Source organism: Phlebotomus papatasi, chromosome 1, assembly GCF_024763615.1.
Source record: "Phlebotomus papatasi isolate M1 chromosome 1, Ppap_2.1, whole genome shotgun sequence".
Classification (NCBI taxonomy): domain Eukaryota; kingdom Metazoa; phylum Arthropoda; class Insecta; order Diptera; family Psychodidae; genus Phlebotomus; species Phlebotomus papatasi.
The window spans coordinates 35,462,892-35,485,013 of record NC_077222.1 but is presented as its reverse complement, the minus strand read 5'-3'; the positions used below and the strand labels follow the sequence as shown (position 1 = coordinate 35,485,013).

The 22,122-nt window shown below is 34.2% G+C and overlaps 1 protein-coding gene across 1 annotated transcript in view; it reads left to right on the top strand.

Annotated features, from left to right (window-relative positions):
- LOC129798953 (membralin) overlaps positions 1–22,122 on the top strand; it is a 116,693-nt gene that overhangs the window by 83,709 nt on the left and 10,862 nt on the right. The window contains exon 8 of the mRNA XM_055842483.1: positions 9,085–9,184. Within this exon, the coding sequence (XP_055698458.1) occupies positions 9,085–9,184 (100 nt within the window). The remainder of the gene's footprint in view (positions 1–9,084; positions 9,185–22,122) is intronic.

The following is a 22,122-nucleotide window of genomic DNA, read 5'->3' as shown; positions in this document are numbered from 1 at the left end:
ACACTGTGCTTCTTCTTCAGAATAAAACTTTAATTTCTTGCCTTTGAATAATGTGAATTTCTTTTGTTTTTCGTAAGAGATTTACACTAAATTATCGCGGAATTATCAACAATTGATGATAAGCTAACTAATATTTAATGCAAATGTGTAAGTTTCTTTGGAAACTATTCGAAGGTACGAACGTTTGCTGGGAGAGTAATTTCCCCTAGTAAATTTTTAAGCTCAAAAATAACAATTTTTTTCAATTCTCATATTGAAAATTGATTTTAATTATTTTTTATACTTCCAATTTTTTTTTAAGTAAAACCGTTTTGGGAATAAAAACTATAATACTCAAACATAATATTTTTCATTAGAGTGAAAATTATCTACACACAGAAAAAGTTTGACTCTAAATTTAAGAATATATAAGACTTCGGAAACTTAAATTGGACGTGAATCTCCGAGGCGTTTAAGTTTAGAAGCTCTGAGCGAATGAAATGGGCTAGAATCCCTACCTCATTCACGTTAAGAAATCGGGAGTTTAAGTTCAGCATTAGCTGAAAAATTAAAAATGTCTTGAGCTTTACAAATTACAATTAAAACTAAATGATCAAGGATTTAGGATTATGGAATTGGCATTCATTCCATGGGATTTGAAATTAAATTCCTGGGTGTTTCTATTTAAGAATTTTCCATTTTTCTGTGTGTATCATTGGTATCGTCAGAAAAAATACTTAGACTTTTGAGCTATTTTTGTCCCTATCGTTCATAGACACAAAAATATACCAAATCAGACTGTTGGCTTTTCCAAGGTTAGATGTAAGACGTTTCACAAGTTTTGTTTATTGGTTTCTTTTTTATTGTTGATTTTCGGTCAGCAAAAACTGTCTCGTCGTTAAAGGGTTAAATCGGTTAAATCCTAACTTTTGAATCTGTCATCTTGGAGTTAGACATATATCGGAATGTCAGGTCCAGGAATTTAATAGTACCATCATAAGGTTTCTGTAGGACAGCTTAGTTGTTTTTCAATGAATTAATTTATCATATCAAGCGAGAAGAAAAAATGGAATTGTAGTGTTTCCATTGTGTATGTGTGTTAGTTTGTATGTGTAAAACAAACCTAATATACTATGGGGAAATTTAATTAAGTCGATGAGTGTATCCACCGCACTGTTACCTCCCGACCTCATAACCATTGAAGCTCTGTAAACATATTATAGATGGTGGCACACCCTGTGTATGTTCAGTCTCACACTTTTACCAGAGAACCAACCCCCGGTGAACCCCCTACTCTTATGTCCTGTCGCCATCACTAAAAGTCCCAGAGGGTTGTTGGATGGCAAGGTATTGGGGGGTGTGGGTGGTTTGATAAACGAATTGAAATCATTTGAATTAGAGTTTGCCTTAATAATCGGAAAAGGGGTTAAGTTAATTCAACACTATAATTCACGTTCCAGTACCGGCCAACCAATACACACCATTTTCAGGAGTGGACTGAGGGTGGTAAGCTAGGGTTATTTATATGATTCTTTGGTTCAACTATTGCTATAAACACCGGCCACACAGTATACTTGCATGCGAAGGGGGTTGCGGGGGATATACGGACGCTTTTCTCCTGTATTCGGAACAAATATCATGCAAGAGGATGGTGGACAACAAAAGGGGTGAAAAAAAACAACGTCGAGGAGTTTTAACGGGAGGGGGGGGGTGAGAATTGACTTGGTGTACCAAGGAATTGGTGCTCAGGAGGTGCGAGAGTTGAAGCAACAGGAGAAAGAAATACAGCTACAGGTTATTGTTCCAAAACTCAGCCAAACCGAAATAAGGGTGGCAAAAGCCACTTTTCCTCAATGTGAAAATTCGCTGTAAATAATTGAAAATGGCAATTGAGGTGGAAATTCAATTACGATTGTTTATATGCGCCAACAAAAGTAAAGGGATGGGCTATCCTCATGAAAAAAGGAAAATGTCTAGGAGACAGTCTAAATTGGAAGACAACCATTTGATACAGCATTCCTGGGAAGAAATTTCTCTATTTTATTGTCGTAAATTCTCTGTCTTGATGCTAGAGACTTCCAAAGGATTCTGCTATTCAAATATATCATTTGAGTGAATTATTAGTCTCTCTTAGGTATATTGGTTCTATCTATTTCAACATCCCTTTTGCCCCTGTCAATCTTTGTGAATGGGGGGAGAGGACATTTCCGCTAAGGAAGATAAACAATTCATCCCCCCAAAAAGCTTATTGTGAAATTTTAAATATTCCCAGTGTATGTCCTTTTCTTCAGCAAACAATTCATCTCCCAATTTACCCAACTTCCCCTCAAGCTGCAATTGAATATTTTAGACATACAAAATGGTGGAAAAACCAAGATATATTGTCGCTCTCATTAGCAAGTGTCGTACCATAATTTTTCAAAATTTTTCAAATGCAGTTAACCTAAAAATAAATAAATGAATAAATTGTTTATAAATATAATAATTTGATTGATGGTTTTCTATTCTATAAACGAAAATTGCCATATTAATAAGATTTTTGTTAAGTTTAATTGGTAAAAACTAAATTTTTAATAACAAAATTTCAAAAATTAAATTAATACAACTTCAGTAATAAAAGAAACAAAGAAGAGATCTTAGATATTTTGAAAGTACATGACGATTTAGCTTGGTCACTTTATTGGAATTGATTACAATAGTCAAAAAGAATTTACAATACTTTTGAGTATTTTTCTAACCATATTATATTACAAAATGTCTACTAAAATAAAAAATATTTATTTAAGGCCTGTACAAATTGGAAGCAATTTTCGTAAAAATTACATTTTTGACAGAATTTTGACGTTTCTACCTACAATACTGCTGGCTATTTCCTTCAAAAAGCAATTTTTGACGAAAATTGCTACAGGGTATATTACTGCAATTTTGATTAAAGAGAAAATTAAGAAAATTTTATGGCACTGGCATAACTTTTCAATTTAGTGAAATTCAATCGATTGAAATTTTACCTCTTCCTCTTTCAAACTGAAATAAAATAGGTTTGTCTCTTTCTGTCAAATGAAAATTGAAATTTTAATTTAATTTTCATTTTCAATTTTAATGGCGCTGGCAGATCTTTTCAATTGAGTGAATTTCAACCGATTGAAATTTTACCTCTTACTCTTTCAAAGTAAAGTAGGATATATGTGTCTCTTTCTATCAAATGAAAATTTAAATTTAAATTTAAATTCCAATTTCAAATTAAAATTTCATTAGACAAAAAGAGACACCTATATCTGATTTCACTTTGAAAAAGTAAGAGGTAAAATTTCAATCGATTGAAATTCACTCAATTGAAAAGGTGTGCCAGCACCATAATTTTCATTTGACAGAAAGAGACAGCTATAACTGATTTCAGTTTGAAAGAGTAAGAAGTAAAATTTCAATCGATTGAATTTTCTCTCAATTAAAAAGGTGTGCCAGCGCCATTAGTTTTTATCTTTTAAGATACTAAATTTTCAAAACAAATTCTTTTTTATCGAACTTTAGTTTTTAAATTAAAAATTTACTGATCGGTTTTGCATTTTACCTACTGAGTGGTGAAAATTCACAGACAAATTGTTTGATTCACTTGGAAATGTGTTTCATAAAAATTTAAGCTTCTGGAAGCTACCAGAATCTTAGTTACTATAAGGTTGTCTTGTTTTTGGAATTACTCGTCTTTAGAGGGTTAACAAGAGCTTTCCAAATCACACAAAATTTTTCAAATCTTGATAGTTAGAACCGGAGATATTGCCATTTTGATTGGTAACGATCCATGCCGAATGGGCCTGAGTTATTGAGAAAAACGAAATTTGTGAGCGTTACAAAATGGCCAAAGGGGGAATGGATCTGATACTTGTCCCCGGCGAGTTGCCTTCAAAGTTTAAGCCAATTTCTTACTTTCACATACAAATGCGTATGGGAATTTTTCTGCACTCGTGATCGTTATGCTAAATATTTAAAAAGTGAGAAGTTTTTCCGTATTATAAGATACCTTTCCGTATGGAGGAATAAATATACTAAATTTTTGTTTAAATAAATTTTTTCCTTGGAGCACTGTGAGCTGAGTCCGAGATCAATTTAGGAATTGGCTTCAAATAGCTCCATATAAAAAGGCCAACTTGCCAGGCGCTTGATCTGATATCACCATCTACTGTCGTCAAACCGAAATTTAACCTTTGCTGAAAACTGCTTATCGACATCTCTTTGTTCTCTCGCTATAATCGTTTGGATACTACATAGAAACGGACAGGCGTAAACGAAAATTGGTTTTTGTCTGTAGATCTATGACATCTACGACAGTCAAAACGTTTACATGCAAATTTTAAGCCCGATCTGATGAAGTTGTGCATTTCACCTTGGACCACAGATAATGAGATTGTAAAGAATCTCAGCTAATAAAACACATCTTTAGACTTAACACTATGGTTTAAAATTACTCAAATTTGTAGAAGCTTTCAACAATATTTGTGAACAAAATATGTATAATTATGTATTATTCGTTAGTATAAGTCATCAAAATTTCTAAAAGTAAAATTTAAAGTGTGATGATGAAGGTACGACATTAACTAATGCAAACGTCGATTTAATGATACACAGATAAATTTCTGAATTCATCATACGTCACAACATAAATTTTTGCCCGTTCCTCTTATATATACGGTGATAAAAAAAAACCAACGAAAAATTCCCAGTTGAATGAATATCCTAGTGGGAACCAAGTTGTCCGCAATGGATGAAACAATTATAAAATTGTGAATAGGCAGCAATAAGGAAATTAATTACTTTATTGTCCGACGCACTGTCCACACAAACACACACAGATACCCCAATTGCCTGTAGAAGGAATATTTTTTACCACCAATAGTGGCTGAATTTTTCCCGGAAACAAGCGAGAAAAATTATGACACTCATATCTGATGGTTATTATTGGGACTTACCAGCATACAAACAATTTTTCACCCACTCCTGGTCCTTCTTGCGGGTGTGTCACGAATGTGTGGAGGAGTGAAAAATATATACAGACTGTAAGGAAATTATTTGCACTAAGGTGGTAAATTTGGGAAATAGAATAAGAATTGAGAACACAGAATTCATAGACTTAATCGGTTCAATAATTTAAAGATATTAATTAAAGTGAAGTTAATAACAGAAACAGCTGAAGTTCAGAAATCCATGAACTAGTATGAAGTAGGAAACGCTAACTATTTTTTCTAATCAAATTTTTCACTGTGAATAACTTATTTTTCATTTATCCCAATTATATGTCATAAATCAAAATATTATTAAATTTAAAATATATTATTACATATTTTGCAAATAGTTTGTCAGAACTGACAGCTGCTAGATATGATCTGAAATATAAGTACTTACACATGTCACACCTGACAGCTGAACTAATTCAGAACTGACAGCTGTCAAATTAAATCAAATTTGAATATATCAACATTTTTTTGTAAATAAGAAAAAAACGTAAATTTTGCCAAAATGATATTAGGCCAAATTACTTTGAAAAAATTTTCTTGTGTAAATCTTATTAATTATATTGCACAAAAAATTCATTAAACCCCTGTATTGTCACTCAACCATGAAAATTACTCTCTTCACCAGACACTTTGGCGATGTGTGAAATTTTTGTTCGTTGCAGACGTTTTAAAGGATGGGGAAGCTAATAAATTTTATTGTAACGCACAAATTTATATGCGATTTTTATTTTTTTCCTCATGCGTGAGTTTTGTGCTTTTTACCATCCCGTTTTGAGGTTCTCCAACAGATAGAGAGCTTTTATCCACTGTGGCTTTGGGGTGAAGTATCAGAGAGAGATAAAAAAAAAATCCAAGATGCAAAAACACCATTAAAATTTCATAGATTTCCTTCCAATTGCTATTCAGTGTACGTAAATTTTTTCTTTGCCCTCATCACCATCTTGAACAAAAGTCTTACACATGTTTTTTTTTTGGAGCAAAAAAAAGGAGAAGACATGAAATGATGAATTTTTGTGCTTCTTCCTGTTTGTTCTTAAATAAAGAATGAAAATAGGCGTGAAAATTTTATCGAAATCGTTTATTATTTCTTGGCAACTTTTTTTCTCTTTCCAACATTTGGTATTCTCAATTCCCATTTTGCCAATTTTTCCATGGGTGTTTTTTGCCCTTCCTCGTCTGGAACTTTCTAGAGAAAGAGGAAATATAATAAAGTAAATGGAAAAAACATGCTCATTGGTGGCTTAGGAATTTAAATTTGTAAAATTCACTTCTCTATACCTTCAATTGCTGCAAAATTACTCAAATGATTTTAAAGGATTTACTATTTCACGATAAACAATTAGAGAGATTGCTTTTTATGTATGTAAAAAGCACACACAAATCAGGCAGCAATATGAAGTAAAAAGAAAATAGAGGAAATAATTGCTATAGAACAGAAGAAAATTGAAATGGAAAGCTCGTGTTTGATATGCGAAAATATTTACTGGGGTTAATACAATTAATGGTTATATTGAGGAAAGGGTGAAGGTATGGCTTATTAAATTGCACTAATATAGTTGCGTAATAGTTTTGAAACCAAATAAAAATAAATAAAAAATTAATGGTAAAAACGTAAAATTGCTCGAACTTACCATGAGAACAATGTAGAACCTCTGCCTTTTTCACCCCCAAAAATGTTCCGTGTAATTAGGGGAAGGCTTTTAGGCTTCGCACATACTCTAGCTTCGTACATTGTACGTTTTTCTTATGTTTCTTTTATGCATCTGACCTCAGTTTTTCAGGAAATGTGTGACTTAAGAAGACAAAGATAGGTAACAATCATTAAAGGAATACGGGAAATACATGAAGTGTTCAAAGCCAGAGTGTGTGCGAAGCCCGAAACCCTATCCCTAATTCCTGTCATAAAAAATCAGAGAATTTTTCGCAAATGATGTTTTCAGTCTATCTCATTTTTGGACTGCACGTTACCAGAGCTAAAATTCAAACGTTTTCAGATAGCGGCTTATAGTCTTTGGAGGGCACTCCTATTATAGTTTAATTTCGCTTTATTAACATTATTCCGTCATTTTCGAAGTTGTATAGGGGAATCTTTTGGTCATACACGAAAATATTTTTGAAATAATAATAGTAATAATATTTATTTCCAATATCATATATCAAATTTTATGTTTTTTTTATATAATTTTATATTTTTTTTGAAAATCAAGAGTTAAAGTTCTGTAGTGATTGTATTTCAACTTGTCAAAATATAAGTCGAACAACTCGAGTTTTTACAAAAATCAATTTATTACCTTTTTGGATACTTCATTATACCATCTACATTCCTTGTGAATATTATACTTGAAAGTTAATTATTTTTAAAATTATACAGTTTTAAAATTAATTTTAATTTTAAATTTTAAAATTAAAATTTAAAATTAAAATAATATAATTTTTAAAATTATATTAAAATTATAAAATCTCAAAAATCCTATACTCTGCATTTAAAATCTCAACTGCAAATCGCTCTCTTGTAAAATTTTCCTACTGCGAGTTATTCTTTTCTTATTCTGAGCGGTCGATTTATCAATCGATTGCTGCAAGTTTTGGTGTATTTTAAAGGTTTGGGAATCTGAAAGGATAAGTCTGAACAACTGGTTCTAATCTTTGGGAAATTAATTTAAAGAAAGAGTTAGAATTATGGCCATATTAATAATTCTATCTGATTCCTTGATATCTCATAATAATAAACAGATGAAAGTGCAGACCAATAGGCAAACAGGACAAATAGCATTCCATTAAATTTCGATTAACAAAAAAAAATATCAAAATAAGACACCCCCTGAGTTTCGGAAACGGAAATTTTGTTGTAATATAAAAAAAAAGTTTATATTACTGTTCTCTCTCATTGGCTTTCGATAAATTAATAAATGTATTTATTACTATGGAATCTCTATATTACAGATTAATTTTATGAGTTAAAACTTAAAAATGAGTTCTACATTTTACTTACTCCTGGTAATTTCAATATCATAAAAAATATGTATATTGAATATCATTTTTTTCTAATGTATTTTTTCATCATTAGGTAGGGTAAGTGTGCCAAATTCCGGCCAGCTTGCAATTTCGGCCACCTTTTTGTTCCTCAAATTTCCATGAACTTTTAGATTTTACGTACTCTAGAGATTATACAATGCAAAAAATAACAAAAAATGTAGCTTTGACGAACGATATGATGTGAAAAAGACTTTAGAGGAATTCCCGAAGGGCAAGAAACTATGAGAATGAAGGTGGCCGAAATAGGGAACCAAAGCTATGTCTATATTTTTATTCATTTTAAAATGTCTTAAGAATGATTATAGAGTAAATAAAGACGGTAAACTCTTTACAAGGTTCCAAGCAACACTCTTTCAGAAGAAAGAATAAAAAAATCAATTTGAATTTAAAATATTACATTTCAAACTTGAGACTTTAACGCTTGCATGCAACTATGTCGAAATTTGGCACACTTACCCTACATACTGTTCAAAAGAAAGTTTCAGTAAAAATTACAGCATCAATAATTTGTTTCTCCCCTTCAAAAATCACCCGCAACTTTTCAATTTTTTTAGGAGCCTAATAAAAACTCAACCAATGTTTTCTCCAGCTGAAAAAAAATCATTACAACGTTTTTTTTATCATATTTTAAAGTATATTTCCCATAGCAATTTCCAATAAAGTTCATTTCTGCGGAATAAAACTTCTAATAATTTCCCGCATCGTGTGATTTTTTTTTCTGACGAGTTAACTCACCCACTTTTTCATCCTCTTTGGGGAGCTTTTTCGGCTTGTCGCCTTCGTCATCATTTGGGGTAGAAGCTCTTTTTTTCTGTATGAATGTGCCATCAACTGAAAATGTCACAAAATCTATTGCGCTTATGAAAAAAATCGAATTCACGTCATCAAATGGAAAATCTATGACGATTTGCTCTTGTCCTATATATTTTCAAGCCCTAGAACATATTAGAATGGGGAAGAAAATGTCTCATATAACACTTCCATATTGTTACATGTAAGATTAATGTCAAAAAAATTTTGATAGATTTATTAAGTTGGGTATACCTTCTCTTCCTACTTTCAGATTCTTCTACCTCTACCAATTCTCCTTCTATGCCTATCACTATCGATTTAATGGACAATACAGCAGTCTGGCGCTCGTCACTTCATGGCTTTTTATACAGGTAATAAAAGAATTATAACCCACTAAAAGGAAGTTTGTGTGACTCTCGAGGGACTGTTGTTTTTTTTTTTTTTCATTCTTTACCTACAACATCTAACACTCGAAAGTTCACACTAAACTTCTTGCAAAAGTTTTCACAACTACTCGGCAGTATGTAGACAGATTCGGTATTTCTTCCAACCAGTTCCGCAAAATGCTGCAATATTCAATGAGTGAAAAATTTATGGTAGCTCTAAAAGATATATGTGACATTTCAACCCTTTAGAAAAGCTCTTATGGACTGAGGAAGAATGAAAAACACGGCTGAAAGATTGACTTTTCAGAGTGAAAAGACAGATTTAAGTGAGAAATGCTATCCTACTTTATGTTTGATTTTTATTAGATTGCAAACCTTCAGGTATAATGTTTCTTACGTGGACAAGAATATGAGAAATCCAATGTATATATAGGTCGGAAGGGGATACTTAAAAAAATAACTAAAGTATTTTTAGGAAGAGTTAGAATAAATCTTGATTATCAAATAGACAAAAAATTAAAAATATCCATTCAAGACATCGACATCGCAACTTGAAAATTTTATGATATTTTTCAAAAAAAAAATGTTATATAACTATTATATTCACGAAACACACGGAACACAAAAGTCCCATGCATGAAAAGTCTTGAAACTCATGACTTGATCGTTAGGGAGAGGTGGGGCTACTTTGAGCTGTGGGGCTAGATTGTTATACTCTGAAAAAAATCGCTTGTAAAAATTTTGTAAAATCTCGTTGCCCCATATAGAAAAGTAACAAGATGTTTGGCTACCTCTGTCGCCATAGGAACTTTTGTAAAATCTTTTCATTTTCAACAAGATATCTTGCTGATACCGGATACTCCACATTTCTTACTAATAATATACAAAATCTTGTAAGAGTTTTGTCAGTATTCTATTTTTTATTCACCAAAAAATGACGATTTTGTAGTCGGAAATGGTCTCTAAAGTCCTATTTAACCATTTCCTGCAGATAGCATACCGGCGTTTAATAGATAAATATAACATAAAGCATGAAAATCGTGATTATTATTTCCACCAAATTGATGAATAATTTGACAGAAAATTTTCCAAGACCATTTTAAGAGAAAGAGATAAATATTAAAGAGAAAACGATATATTTTGCGGTGCCATCTATTGAGAAGTTCCCAAGAAAACCAGATTTTGAGAAAACTTCTACAAGAATTTTGTTAATTAATTGTGGTAGATTCGGTTGTAACAAGATATCTTGTTGAAAATTAAAAGATTTTTCGAGAATTCCTATGGCGACAGGGGTAGGCAAACATTTTGTTACTTTTCCATATAAATCGATTTATTTTACAATTTTTTTACGAGATTGTTTACGAGATATTGTTTTCAGAGTACGAATTTTTTGCCTATTTCTAAATCAAGCTGGTCCTTACAATTATTTTATTTAGATCCACAATTGCTTTATCTATTCAAATTACATCATGTTAAAACCCAATTTCCTTTACAAATATGCGAAGAAATCGTATAACAATATAGCCCCACAGCTCAAAGTAGCCCCACTTCCCCCTACACCTAAAAAATAACTTTAGTATTATTTACCATAAACAAATTCACAACCCATTTGTACCTATTTATTAATAATTCACTCAAAAGTTCTCTCAATATAGCTTAGAATTGAATTAAAAATTCTGATAAAAAATTATCAGTTAATAAATCTGTTTTCTCCCGGTTCATAACCGAAAGGAATTGGTTCTGCCTTTTTAGAATTTCCAAGACCTTTCCAACAAGCCCAATCATGAATAGGTTATAACCTATTCAATTGAAAAATACGCGGCGTAGATCTTTTTTGACTTTTGATATTGTAAAATCGTTATTAGGAATGATTCAATGGTATTTGGAATATAAATATTTATCCTTTTATTTTCTCATTTAATTTTACATTTTGACTATGTTTTATCAAAATTGTATTGTAAACTCTTTAAGCAGAATTTTCTTTTTTTATTCGTGCGATATTCTTTATAAATATTATCGTATTCCTGAAATAGACTACACAAATAGTATATCTGATATAATTAAGGATTTGTATAAATATAATCAAAACCATAAAGAATTATTAGGCATTTAAGCTGTTTCTGTAATCTTTTTTTTTTATTTATAAGTTGTACATATTATTTCTTTTGACATTGGAGCTGTGTAAATTTGCCTCATTGAAAAGTTTTCAGTTGGGTGTGATTCTCAATTACGACACAAAAGGGGTTTGCAAAAAGTGGAACTTTCGAAAGTTTCAATAACTTAATTGTGTGTTTATATAGGTTTCGAAATATACTTTACGCAATACTCTAACATTTGTATGGGGTTGACAGGGCATATGTATGTATTTAAGCTTGGAAAAACCTGCTCTGACGTTATTCTCGACAGTCAGTGTGCAGTCATCTCAATGGCTGGAGAATTGCACATTTTCTTCAGAATGACGACATGAGGGTTAATACGCAAAACACAAACACATTGACACTGTTAGGTGATGGAAAGGGGGGAGAGGTGAGACAGGTACCGATGGGGGGATGGAAAAGCTGTGCAAAATGTGTGTCTTTGTTTCATGAAAATCCCCATCACGTGGATAACTCTGGGATCCACGTGACTGAGATTGAATGATGTGTTCGAGGTGGATGGCAGAAAAGGTATGAATCGGATGCAGAGCACGATTCACGTGGCCCATCATCAGCATTTATTGGAAAATCATTTCAAGCATAAAATATATCTTCAGCACTCTATTGGATATTAAATACATACCGTGTTCGGGTTTATGTATACCACAGTGCAAAATGAAAATTTACTCTACGTTTTTTTTTTCTTTTCTACAAAAATCCCTACCATAGAGACTTCATTACACCAAAAAGATGCTTTTAAATTGGTTTATTTTCGGCTTTGGGAAAAAATCACAGATTCGTTTTGTAATTCTATTGGGAAAATGGAAAATAAATCGATAAGGGGATTTTACAATAGTTATTTGCATTTGTGGTATAAATTTTAGGGGTGTTGAATTTTATTATTTTTGGCAACCAATCGAAAACGTAATTTTAGATGATGACTTAGGAATTTTTGAAGAATCAAAGAAAAATTAGAAAAAATAATTTTGAAAACAAGTTTGAAATTAAATTGAACTTTGATTTAAAATTGTAGCTGTAGACTTATGACCTCTACACACTAAAGAAATTTATGTCCATATGAAAGCAAATTCCCCACGTTTGTGTAGGAAAACTGTTCAATATGTATATAAATTTTTGTAGTGTTGTAGAGGCCATCACTTTAATATTAAGAGAACAAACATTTGTGATTAGTAAAATATTCTATTTTAGTCAGATCAGACGGAAACATATCTGAGATGTCCAGATGATTCGTAATTTCCAATTTGTCTCTTTTTCAACAATATTTTGATATCTTTTTGCACTTAAAATGCATTTAAGTTTGTAAATTGATATTTACTGACCAATTTTACTAATCTACTGTCCAATCTTCTGCATTATATTAATACCATAATAATAATAATGATGCAATATCCCATAGAAAAACTAGCACTAGGCCTTTATACAAGCGAAATTTCCTAGGCATGCATTATTAGTCTTTCTTAAGCATAAGTAATAGAATTCATAGTCCCTTACTTAATAAGGGCCCTTACTTAATAAGGGACAATTCGAACATCTTTAATTGGAAAAGGGTTGGCTAAGCGTCCCATGCTTTGGGAAATGCTCATACTCGTGACCTAGTTACTATATTTCAAAAATACTTTCGCATCATTAACCGGTTTACAACTGATTAAGTACGCAAAAAGTCGACCAAAAAAGCTTAGAAAAAATACAATTGATTTTCGAATAAAAATTATGTATGGGCTCATTCCTGATTCATTACCGTTCGGTTCGGAGGGAATCGGTTTAGACTTATCAGAATTTCCTAGACCTTTCTAACAAACTCAAATATGGGCCCATTCGGGTGATAAGAATGCACCCTAGACGTAGAACCTTCATAACCCAACTGTTATTAGAAGAGGTTCTATGGTGTTTTCGAAGTGAAGGTTTTAGGTAATCTCAAAAAGAAAAAAACATGGTTTTGGAAGAGAATGGGTGTAGGAGGAAAATGAGAAACATATTAAAGTTACGGAGGCTGATTTATGTATGGGGGTCTCCCGATAGTCCCAAGTGTCTATCTCTAACCGTTTGATCTCTAGTGGGAACAGTAAAAATAATTCCAGGTGATCCAATGAAGATTCAAAGCCGCGGTTCTTACATAATAGAGCGAGTATTCTACCACTTAACCCATTGAGTGCCTTTTAGATTAAAAGATGTGAACGATGTGAACATATTTAAATCAAAGTTGCTATATTATTATTATGCCCTGGACACACTTACGACTTAAGCCGAGAGACGACTTAGTGGGAAATGACGGAAATGTAGTTTAATCATTATTTCCAATATAATTATGCTAAGCCGTCTCTCGGATAATCCTCAGGTCTGTCAAGGCCCTTACAGTAGACTCTCGCTAACTCAGTTTTTTTTAGTATCGGGCTACTTTTTAGTTCGGATGACAATTAAATTTGAAAGAAGTTTTATTTAGTTTCTTTTTATTTTAGGATTTTTTTAAAATAATTTAAGATTAAGTTCAAATTGACAGCAAATTTTTATTATTGTCAATTGTATGAAGTATTTTTGTATAAACATTTTAGTAATTTTAACAATTTTTGTGAATTTGCGCACCCCTTATATTGTATGAAATGGAATTTCACAGATTAGGTGAATGCATGGTGATTTGGTCGATGGGGAGTAAATGGAGTGAGGTTGAATTTTAGTATAAGTACCTGTCATTGTTAATGGAAATAATACTGTGTGACGCATCTATGAGCATTTAATAGAATGCAACATTGAACTTTCTCCCGTTCTCTCAGATTACATCATTTTAATTGAATACTGATGCACTTATCAGTAGTGCATTCAATAATCTTACTTGTCATTTAATGAAATAAATTTACCTGTATTATGGAATAGAGAAATTTATTTGGAGGTTTCTTATTTCACAAAATCCATAGAGAGAATATTACAAAGCATGTAATATCTTGATTTTTGGACATTTCGAAAGATCAACCTTTCAGCCTCAGGGGTCAATTTTTCCCATATCTTTGCGTTTCAGAAAATGTCTGAAAAAATATGTCACACTGGGTTTTCGGCAGTCCATCTGACCATGAGTGGATTTATAGGCCAAACGGTTTGAGATAGCCACTTGAGGTTTTCAGGAAAATCTCTCATATTATACTCAAGGTTCATTTCCTTCCCTTCCACAACTTGTTGGTTATTGAAAATGTTAAAAATAAAACATGTTTATTTTTTAATTTTGTATGTTACATATTTTTTCTAGGACTTACGTATACGACAATATTTTGTGTCAACGAATTTTAAATGTCACAGATTTATGGCTGAAGTGATTGAAACAATTTTGGAAACATTTGAAAGGTCTTTGAATTGGGATCCGGTTAAGTTGAACAATTTTTGTTCAATTTTAGTTGATTCACTAAGTTTTTTTTTTTTTAATTTGAAGGTGGATTGTGAATCGATTCTGAACCGGTAAACTTTAAAAAGCCTATTTGAAGAAAACTTTATCAAACGTTCGAACACAGGATAATTTTCCCATGAAATTACTAAACATTTTCTTCATCGAAATAATAATAATATTATTTATTGTTTTATGCCCAAAGTTCGTATTGGATACATATAGGATTATGCATAATTAGTGATACATACATAATTAGTGAGCAAACAATTTAAAAGGCATACAATATCAAAATCACAACTTTGAGTATCATGCAAAGCTGAGAAGCTTTGTCACACCTGTGTCTATTAGGTCTCTATTAACATGTTGGCATAGTTTCTTGTGGAGAATTATTGAGATTTCCGGTGTGGCTAATGCCGTATAATAGGAAAAAGAGTGTTTTGGGGCTTAAAAGTGGGGAAATTGACATTGATTGCAACATACGGGAAATATTTGGTGGAGAAGCACAACACAAAATGAAAATGAAAATGCATATATGTGAAAGAGTGAAATGGAAAAAGAGATTTTGAACCAATTAGTGGAAAATACTGAACGCTTTTAGCATGGTAGAACAACCCCTCCTCCATATACATATCCATACATATATTCTCTCACACACTGAGGGCTAAAGCTCACCTTAAAAACGTACAAACACAAAATGTAAATTGATTTTTTTTTTTTTTTTTTTTTTTTAACTACCTTTCGGCTTTTATTTACAATCTGTCAATTATACATGACAATAAGTAAATTCAAAATTAATTTGTACTCCATTGCAAGAGTGTTTTTTAAAAACCACATAGACAACGAAGGAACAGATCAAACACCTGTCCGCTTCAAACCCCGGAAAACACAACTAATTAAATGATAATATCAAATAATTAGGAACAAAAACCCCATCTACGAGAAAGGTCAACAGGATCGGTCCTTTTCAGGCGACGATAAGTGGTCCTATTAAATAGGTTTCTGGCGAGACTATTAGGATGACTCCCAATCCTCTCCTTGTATCGACGACTAGCTTCCTCGATTTCATTTCTAACCATTCTCACACCCAAGTCGTTGTGAATAGCGATATTTCTAATGTACCACGGAGCATTGACTATATTCCGCAATACCTTAGATTGAAAGTTCTGAAGAACGCTCAAGTTTGAGTTGCTGGTCGAGCCCCAAAGCTGGATACCGTAACTCCAAATAGGCATAAGCACCGCTTTGTATATGAGAACTTTTGCGAAAGTTGATAATCTTGAGTGTCTGCCCAACATCCAGTATAGTCCACGATATCGCAACTTAAGCTGCGAGATTTTGCACTGCAAGTGGTGCCTCCAATTCAATTTTTTGTCCAGATGCATACCCAAGTATCTTACACTATCGCTTCTTGGAATTTGAATACCGTTTAAAAATACTGCAGGACACTGCCTCTTCTTTAGAGTAAACGTGACATGTGAGGATTTGGATTCATTAACCCTAATACGCCATGTTTTGAGCCAATTCTCAATCTGATGAAGATGTTCCTGAAGTTCTCTACTTGCAGTGTTGGGATTAATATGCTTTGAGAGCAAAGCCGTATCATCGACGAATGTTGCCATAACCACCTGATCAGATTTTGGAATATCCCCAGTAAAAATTTGGTAGAGGACAGGCCCAAGAACACTGCCTTGAGGGACGCCAGAACCAATTCCATGTTCGTCCGAAACTGCACTTTTGTGTCTCACCCTAAATGTTCTGTTTTCCAAATAGGACTTAAAGAACACATAGTACTCATCAGGAAGAAGGTGCCGAATTTTTATGAGTAATCCCTCGTGCCACACTTTATCAAAAGCCTGTGCGATATCCAGAAAAACTGCGCTACAAAACTTTTTTTCTTCGAGAGACGACTGAATTTCTGCAACGACTCTGTGAACTTGTTCTACGGTGGAATGACCCGATCTGCAACCGAACTGATGATCCGGGATAATTTTGAGTTTTGTGAGTAGAGGTCTAAGTTTTTTCAAGATGAGTTTCTCACATAATTTGGAAAGGATTGGAAGCAGGCTTATTGGGCGATAAGATGCGACTTTCGTATTATCTTTGCCAGGTTTTGGAACCATGATAATGGTAGATTTCTTCCAAGCAGATGGGAAATATCCGATCCTCAGAATTGCATTAATTATATAGGTGATGAGTCTAACGCAGATGGGGGGCATTTTTTTCAGCATCATTCCATTAATGAGATCGTGGCCTGGAGCTTTTTTAGGGTTAATTTCCCTTCGAATTACGGACGAAACCTCTGAGACCTTAATTGTAGGTGACGTATTCAGATATCCTGAAGGTGGGAGTGTCGCTACACTGTCTGACTCGTTGGGTGTAAATACTTTGGCTAAATGCATAGCAAATGAGTTTGCCTTTTCAGCATCGCTTCTAGCCCATTTTTTATCGTTTCTGATTGGAGGTTCAGAAATTTTCGGTTTTTTAGATCCTTTAATAGTTTTCCAAAGTGAATAGTTAGTTTCAGCAGTTGGAGCCAGTTGGCTTAAAAATTTCTGAAGGTTTTCGTCTTGTTCGATTTTCAATAGATTTTTTAATTTGCGGCATAAATGGTTATAGAGCCTTTTCACAAGCGGGGATCTCGTCTCTTGAAATTTTTTCCTTGCTGCTCTTTTTTCAAGAATCAACTCTCTAATCGCATCTGAGGAAATATATTGCGTAGATTTGTTGCTCCATGGACTAGACGGTGTAGGTGTAGATTTCAATGCAGCTTCTTTCAATAAATTTGAAAAATCTGCAACGGCTTTGTCTATGTCATTGTCTGTTTTAAGAGGAATATTCAAATTACAATTCATACGAAGAAAATCGTTATAGAACTTCCAGTCAGTTTTGCGATTAGTAAGCTTTTTATTAGGGGCAACCTTGACAGGCTTCAGGCTGATGGAGGCGAGAAGTGGCGAATGATCCGATGAAAGGTCGAAGCACGATTTGATGGTCACACAATTATTGTTTACGTTTTTCACAATGGCAAAGTCAATCAGATCTGGGGTTTTCTTAAGGTCCGTAGGCCAGTAAGTAGGTTGTCCTGTAGATAATGGTGTCAAGTTGTTTCTTCTTATGGATTCCAGAAGGTGTTTTCCCTTTGGATTAATGAGCCGAGAGCCCCAGAAGGTGTGTTTTGAATTGAAATCGCCACCGACAAAAAACTTTTCACCGAGGGATGTGAAGAAATCCGTGAATTCCTGCTCATTTATAGAAAATCTTGGCGGGCAATAAATGGATGATATTGTAATCATACCAGAGCGCGTTTTCACTGCGATATTGGTGGCTTGGAGATGTCTAAAACTATGTTTTGGGAGCTCGTGATGCATTATTCCTCTTCTAACAAGTATTGCCGTTCCACCGTGAGCTTTACCGTCCGGATGCTTCGTGTCATATGTGATATAACCACGTATACAAAAAAAGTTTTTAGTAGTGAAGTGAGTCTCAGCAATCAACATAACGTCGATGCTATGTTCGAGCAAAAATTTTTGGATTTCCGGCTTATGTTGACTGAGCCCGTTAGCGTTCCAAATGGCTATGTTGAGATTCATTTTCTATGCAAAAGTTGGTTCACCGCGTTGGAGAGAGCTTTAATGCTCTCTTCCATAGCATTCTGCTTCTTCAGCATTTCAGACATGTTGGTCTGCATTGCATTGATGTTGGATTGCATCATAAATATGATTTGTATCATGTCATCACTACGCCTCAGAGGCGTATTCAGGTTAGTAGAGTCAGAGTTACCGGTGCCACCATTAGCAGTGACATTTGCATAGGAGCGATCTAACCTCACTCTGTTAATTGGCTGGTTGTTTTGATTTTGATTACGTCTTAAGATGTTTCTCACGATTCTATCGTTGTTGTCCCGTACAGTGCTTCTAGCGTTATTTCTTGCATTTCTGAACTCCCTACGCTGTCTGGGGTTTATTTTTTCGAGAAACTCCTTGTATACACCACAGCCCTTCCAGCTAGCAGAGTGATTCCCGCCACAATTGTTACATTTCTTCATGCTCATATTATCTCTGCTCACTGAACATAATTCCGTCTTATGATTTTGGGCGCATACAGCACAAATCGCGAGTAATCCACATCTATTCTTAGTGTGGCCAAATTCTTGGCAATTAAAGCATCTAATAGGTTCTTTCTTACTACGTGGCTCCTCGACGGAGACAACCAAATGCATAAATCTCTTCAAATCATAAATTGGGTGGTGACCCCCAGACCCCACATAACCAGGTTCGAGATCAACTATGAAAACACCGGTTTTTTCACCCCTATAGTTAGTAGTTTCTGACACATTTCTAATCTGGTAGTTCAGCACCTGTAGTTCCCTCTTAATAATATCAGTACCCGTGTCCGGGAGAAGGCCCTTAATAGCTACACGGAGAGGTTTCTCACTTTTTAATTGGTATGTGTAGAAAGGAATTTTTGTACTTATGAAAATCTCTTGCACCTTTCTATATTCTGATACATCAAAAAGCTGAAGCTTGGCTTCCAGACCTCTCTTAAGGATCTTAATATCATATCGCTGAATTCCCTGACCAACCATAACTCTAGGGAGGTTAGCAATGTTAGTTGCACCACGTACATACATGGGTGTAGGCTTCTCAGGACGTTCGGTGGGATTTTCATCGTCCACAGGAAGGGCACCGAATCGATTGCGAGTGGGAACTGCGTTGTTTTGTACACGATGGTAATCTACTAGAGTCTTTTTTGGGCTCCTCTTCCTTTTGACAGCTTGAAAGTTTCTGTAGATGTCTGCACCCGTCGCTGCAGGGGTGCCTCTCTCTGGTAGGTTCTCAGATTCATTGCTGATTGTAGCATTAGGGAGAGTGGTGGATCCTGAAGTCTCACCAAAATCCATGTCCTCGCCAGGAGAAGGCATTATGTGACTCACAGACTACTTTTTTCGCTAGTCTGATTTGACACACCACCTTCGCGGCCTATACAGGCGCGCCTGGGTTGGAGGCTTTTTCAATTTTTTTCCCTTCTCAGTCCACAGAAAAATGAGCCAGCAATTCTGACAATATCTGTGGACTTTAGAAGCCTGAAATGATTGCCACAATTGGCTCAAACAAACAATATCCTATGAAAAATCGAATAATCTTAGGAGAGCTTATTTGTTTTGGTATTGACACTTGCCTGACACAGCTGTCATGTAAATTGATGAAGCATGAAAAAAGGGGGATTTAATGAACAGTACATACAATTTGCCATCTCGTCCATTCTCTCACACCATCGACAGATTTCTATTTAATTTCTGCTCGAAATAGTTTGCAAGATTAAATCACAATGATCATTTGGCAATTTTGCACAGTACCCAAAGTATACTGTATAGTATGGACATATAGATTGGAAAATGAGCACACAAATTGTGAAAATTTGCTCTCTTAGATTTTACACCCACTCTGCTGGCCTAAGTACAGGAATGTTCTCCTTATTGCCCATTCTTTGTGGAGTCCCTGGAGGATTTGATTAATTTGCACAATCGCGTGGAAATGGTGATCCAAGTTCATTGAATTGCACATGAACACTTGGTGAAAGATGGACGGGGCAAGTATGGGGCTTAGGGGTTGGTGGGTATGAAAAGAAAAGTCAGGAGAATTCGAATGAGGTCCCTTGGAGAAAATCCATAGATGGAATGTGAGAACATGAGATTCCCATTACAATCTGTGTGTCGTGCACTAAATTTATTATCCCATACATGAGACGAAAAAAAAATCCACAAAAAGATTTCACTGCAAAAGCTCTTTCGGGTGGATTTTTAATTATACTCAAAGAAAGGTTGTGGGACAAGTTATTCAAAAGTTTTGGGAACATTTAAAATAAATTCTGGGATATGTTTGTCTTGTTGTTCTTAATGTAAAATTCTAATTAAGAAAGCAATGCTAGGGATGTCTTCATATCTACTCGTCAACAATATTCTCAGTTCAACAATCGCATTTAGTATGTCTTCTTGTCAATGAATTTGTCAAGCTCGAAATTTGAATATACCCAGACGTATTTCAACCGATTTGAACTATAAATAAAAGGATCCCGGTCAAAATCCCGAACGCCAAACTCCCGAACACAAAAATCCCGAAAACGCCATAATCCAGAAAGCCAAATTCCCGAATTTTCAAAATCCTGATTGGAATGAAATTATATGGAGGAAAATGTTTAGAATAATTCCTAAGACACAGAAGATTTCCCTTTGCTTCCAGCAAGCGCGGGTACAATCGTGGGAGTAGCTATGACACTTAAGAATTTGGAATTTTGGCTTTCGGGGTTATGGCGTTCGGAATTTTGGCTTTCGGGATTTTGGCTGCCACCGAAATAGAAATATGTGGTCTAATGGAAGTACCAACCTAATCCATTGGAAATCCCCTAATGCATATAGCAGTAAATTAAATCAAATTAAACCAAACGGCAGATATCTTAGTAATCGTTCCTATTGCTTCTTTATGGCTGCAGTACGTTTTCGACAAATCTCAAATCAATGCTATTTTGAAGTAAATTTCTTGTAATGTAGAAGATTTATGGCCACTACACACGAAAAAAAAATTATGTCCATAATGGAGAAAATTGCCTACACTTGTAAAGGAAAAGGGGTGGCAGGCGTCCTAGACTTTGCTAAGTTCTCGAACTTATGACTTAGACGCTATACCTCAAAAATTACTTTGGCATCATTTATCAGTTCGTAACCGATTTATTGAACGGAGTGAACCACTCAGAAGATTGTCTAAAATAGCTCAGGTGAAATACTATTTACTTTCTGATAAAATTACTTATCGGTTATAAATCGGTGTAGAAGTCAGTTCTTCTATTAAATTGTAACGGGCATAATTTTAAATTCTCGAAGCAATTTTCCTCAGCTGAGTGGAATCACAGAGTTTTCGTGTAGAGAGCGAGACAGTTTTGGAAGAACCACGAAATGGGGTTCAACGACATCCTTATTCAGAGTCTACAGAGAGTCTTATTAGGGTGTTTCAACAAGGAAAAAAAATTTTGGCACTATTCTCAGGGTGCTCTATATGATGAGACAAGAAAGTTTTTCTTCGACGACCATTATGATCAGACGCCGTTTAGAGGTGGCTGGAAAACCCTCTCTGTAGTGTAAAATCAAAAAAATATTCTACAGAGAGGGTCTTCCAGCCACCTCTAAACAGCGTCTGATCATATGGTCGTCGAAGAAAAACTTTCTTGTCTCATCATGTAGAGCACCCCGAGAATAGTGACAAAAAAATTTACCTTATTGAAACACCCTAATAATTATTTATTTCGGGGTCCAGGGCAATATCGGTTAATTATCGATACATACCCGATTGAAATTGATTCAGGCTTGTCAGGAATTCAAAGGCCTTTCAAACGTGCCTAAACAT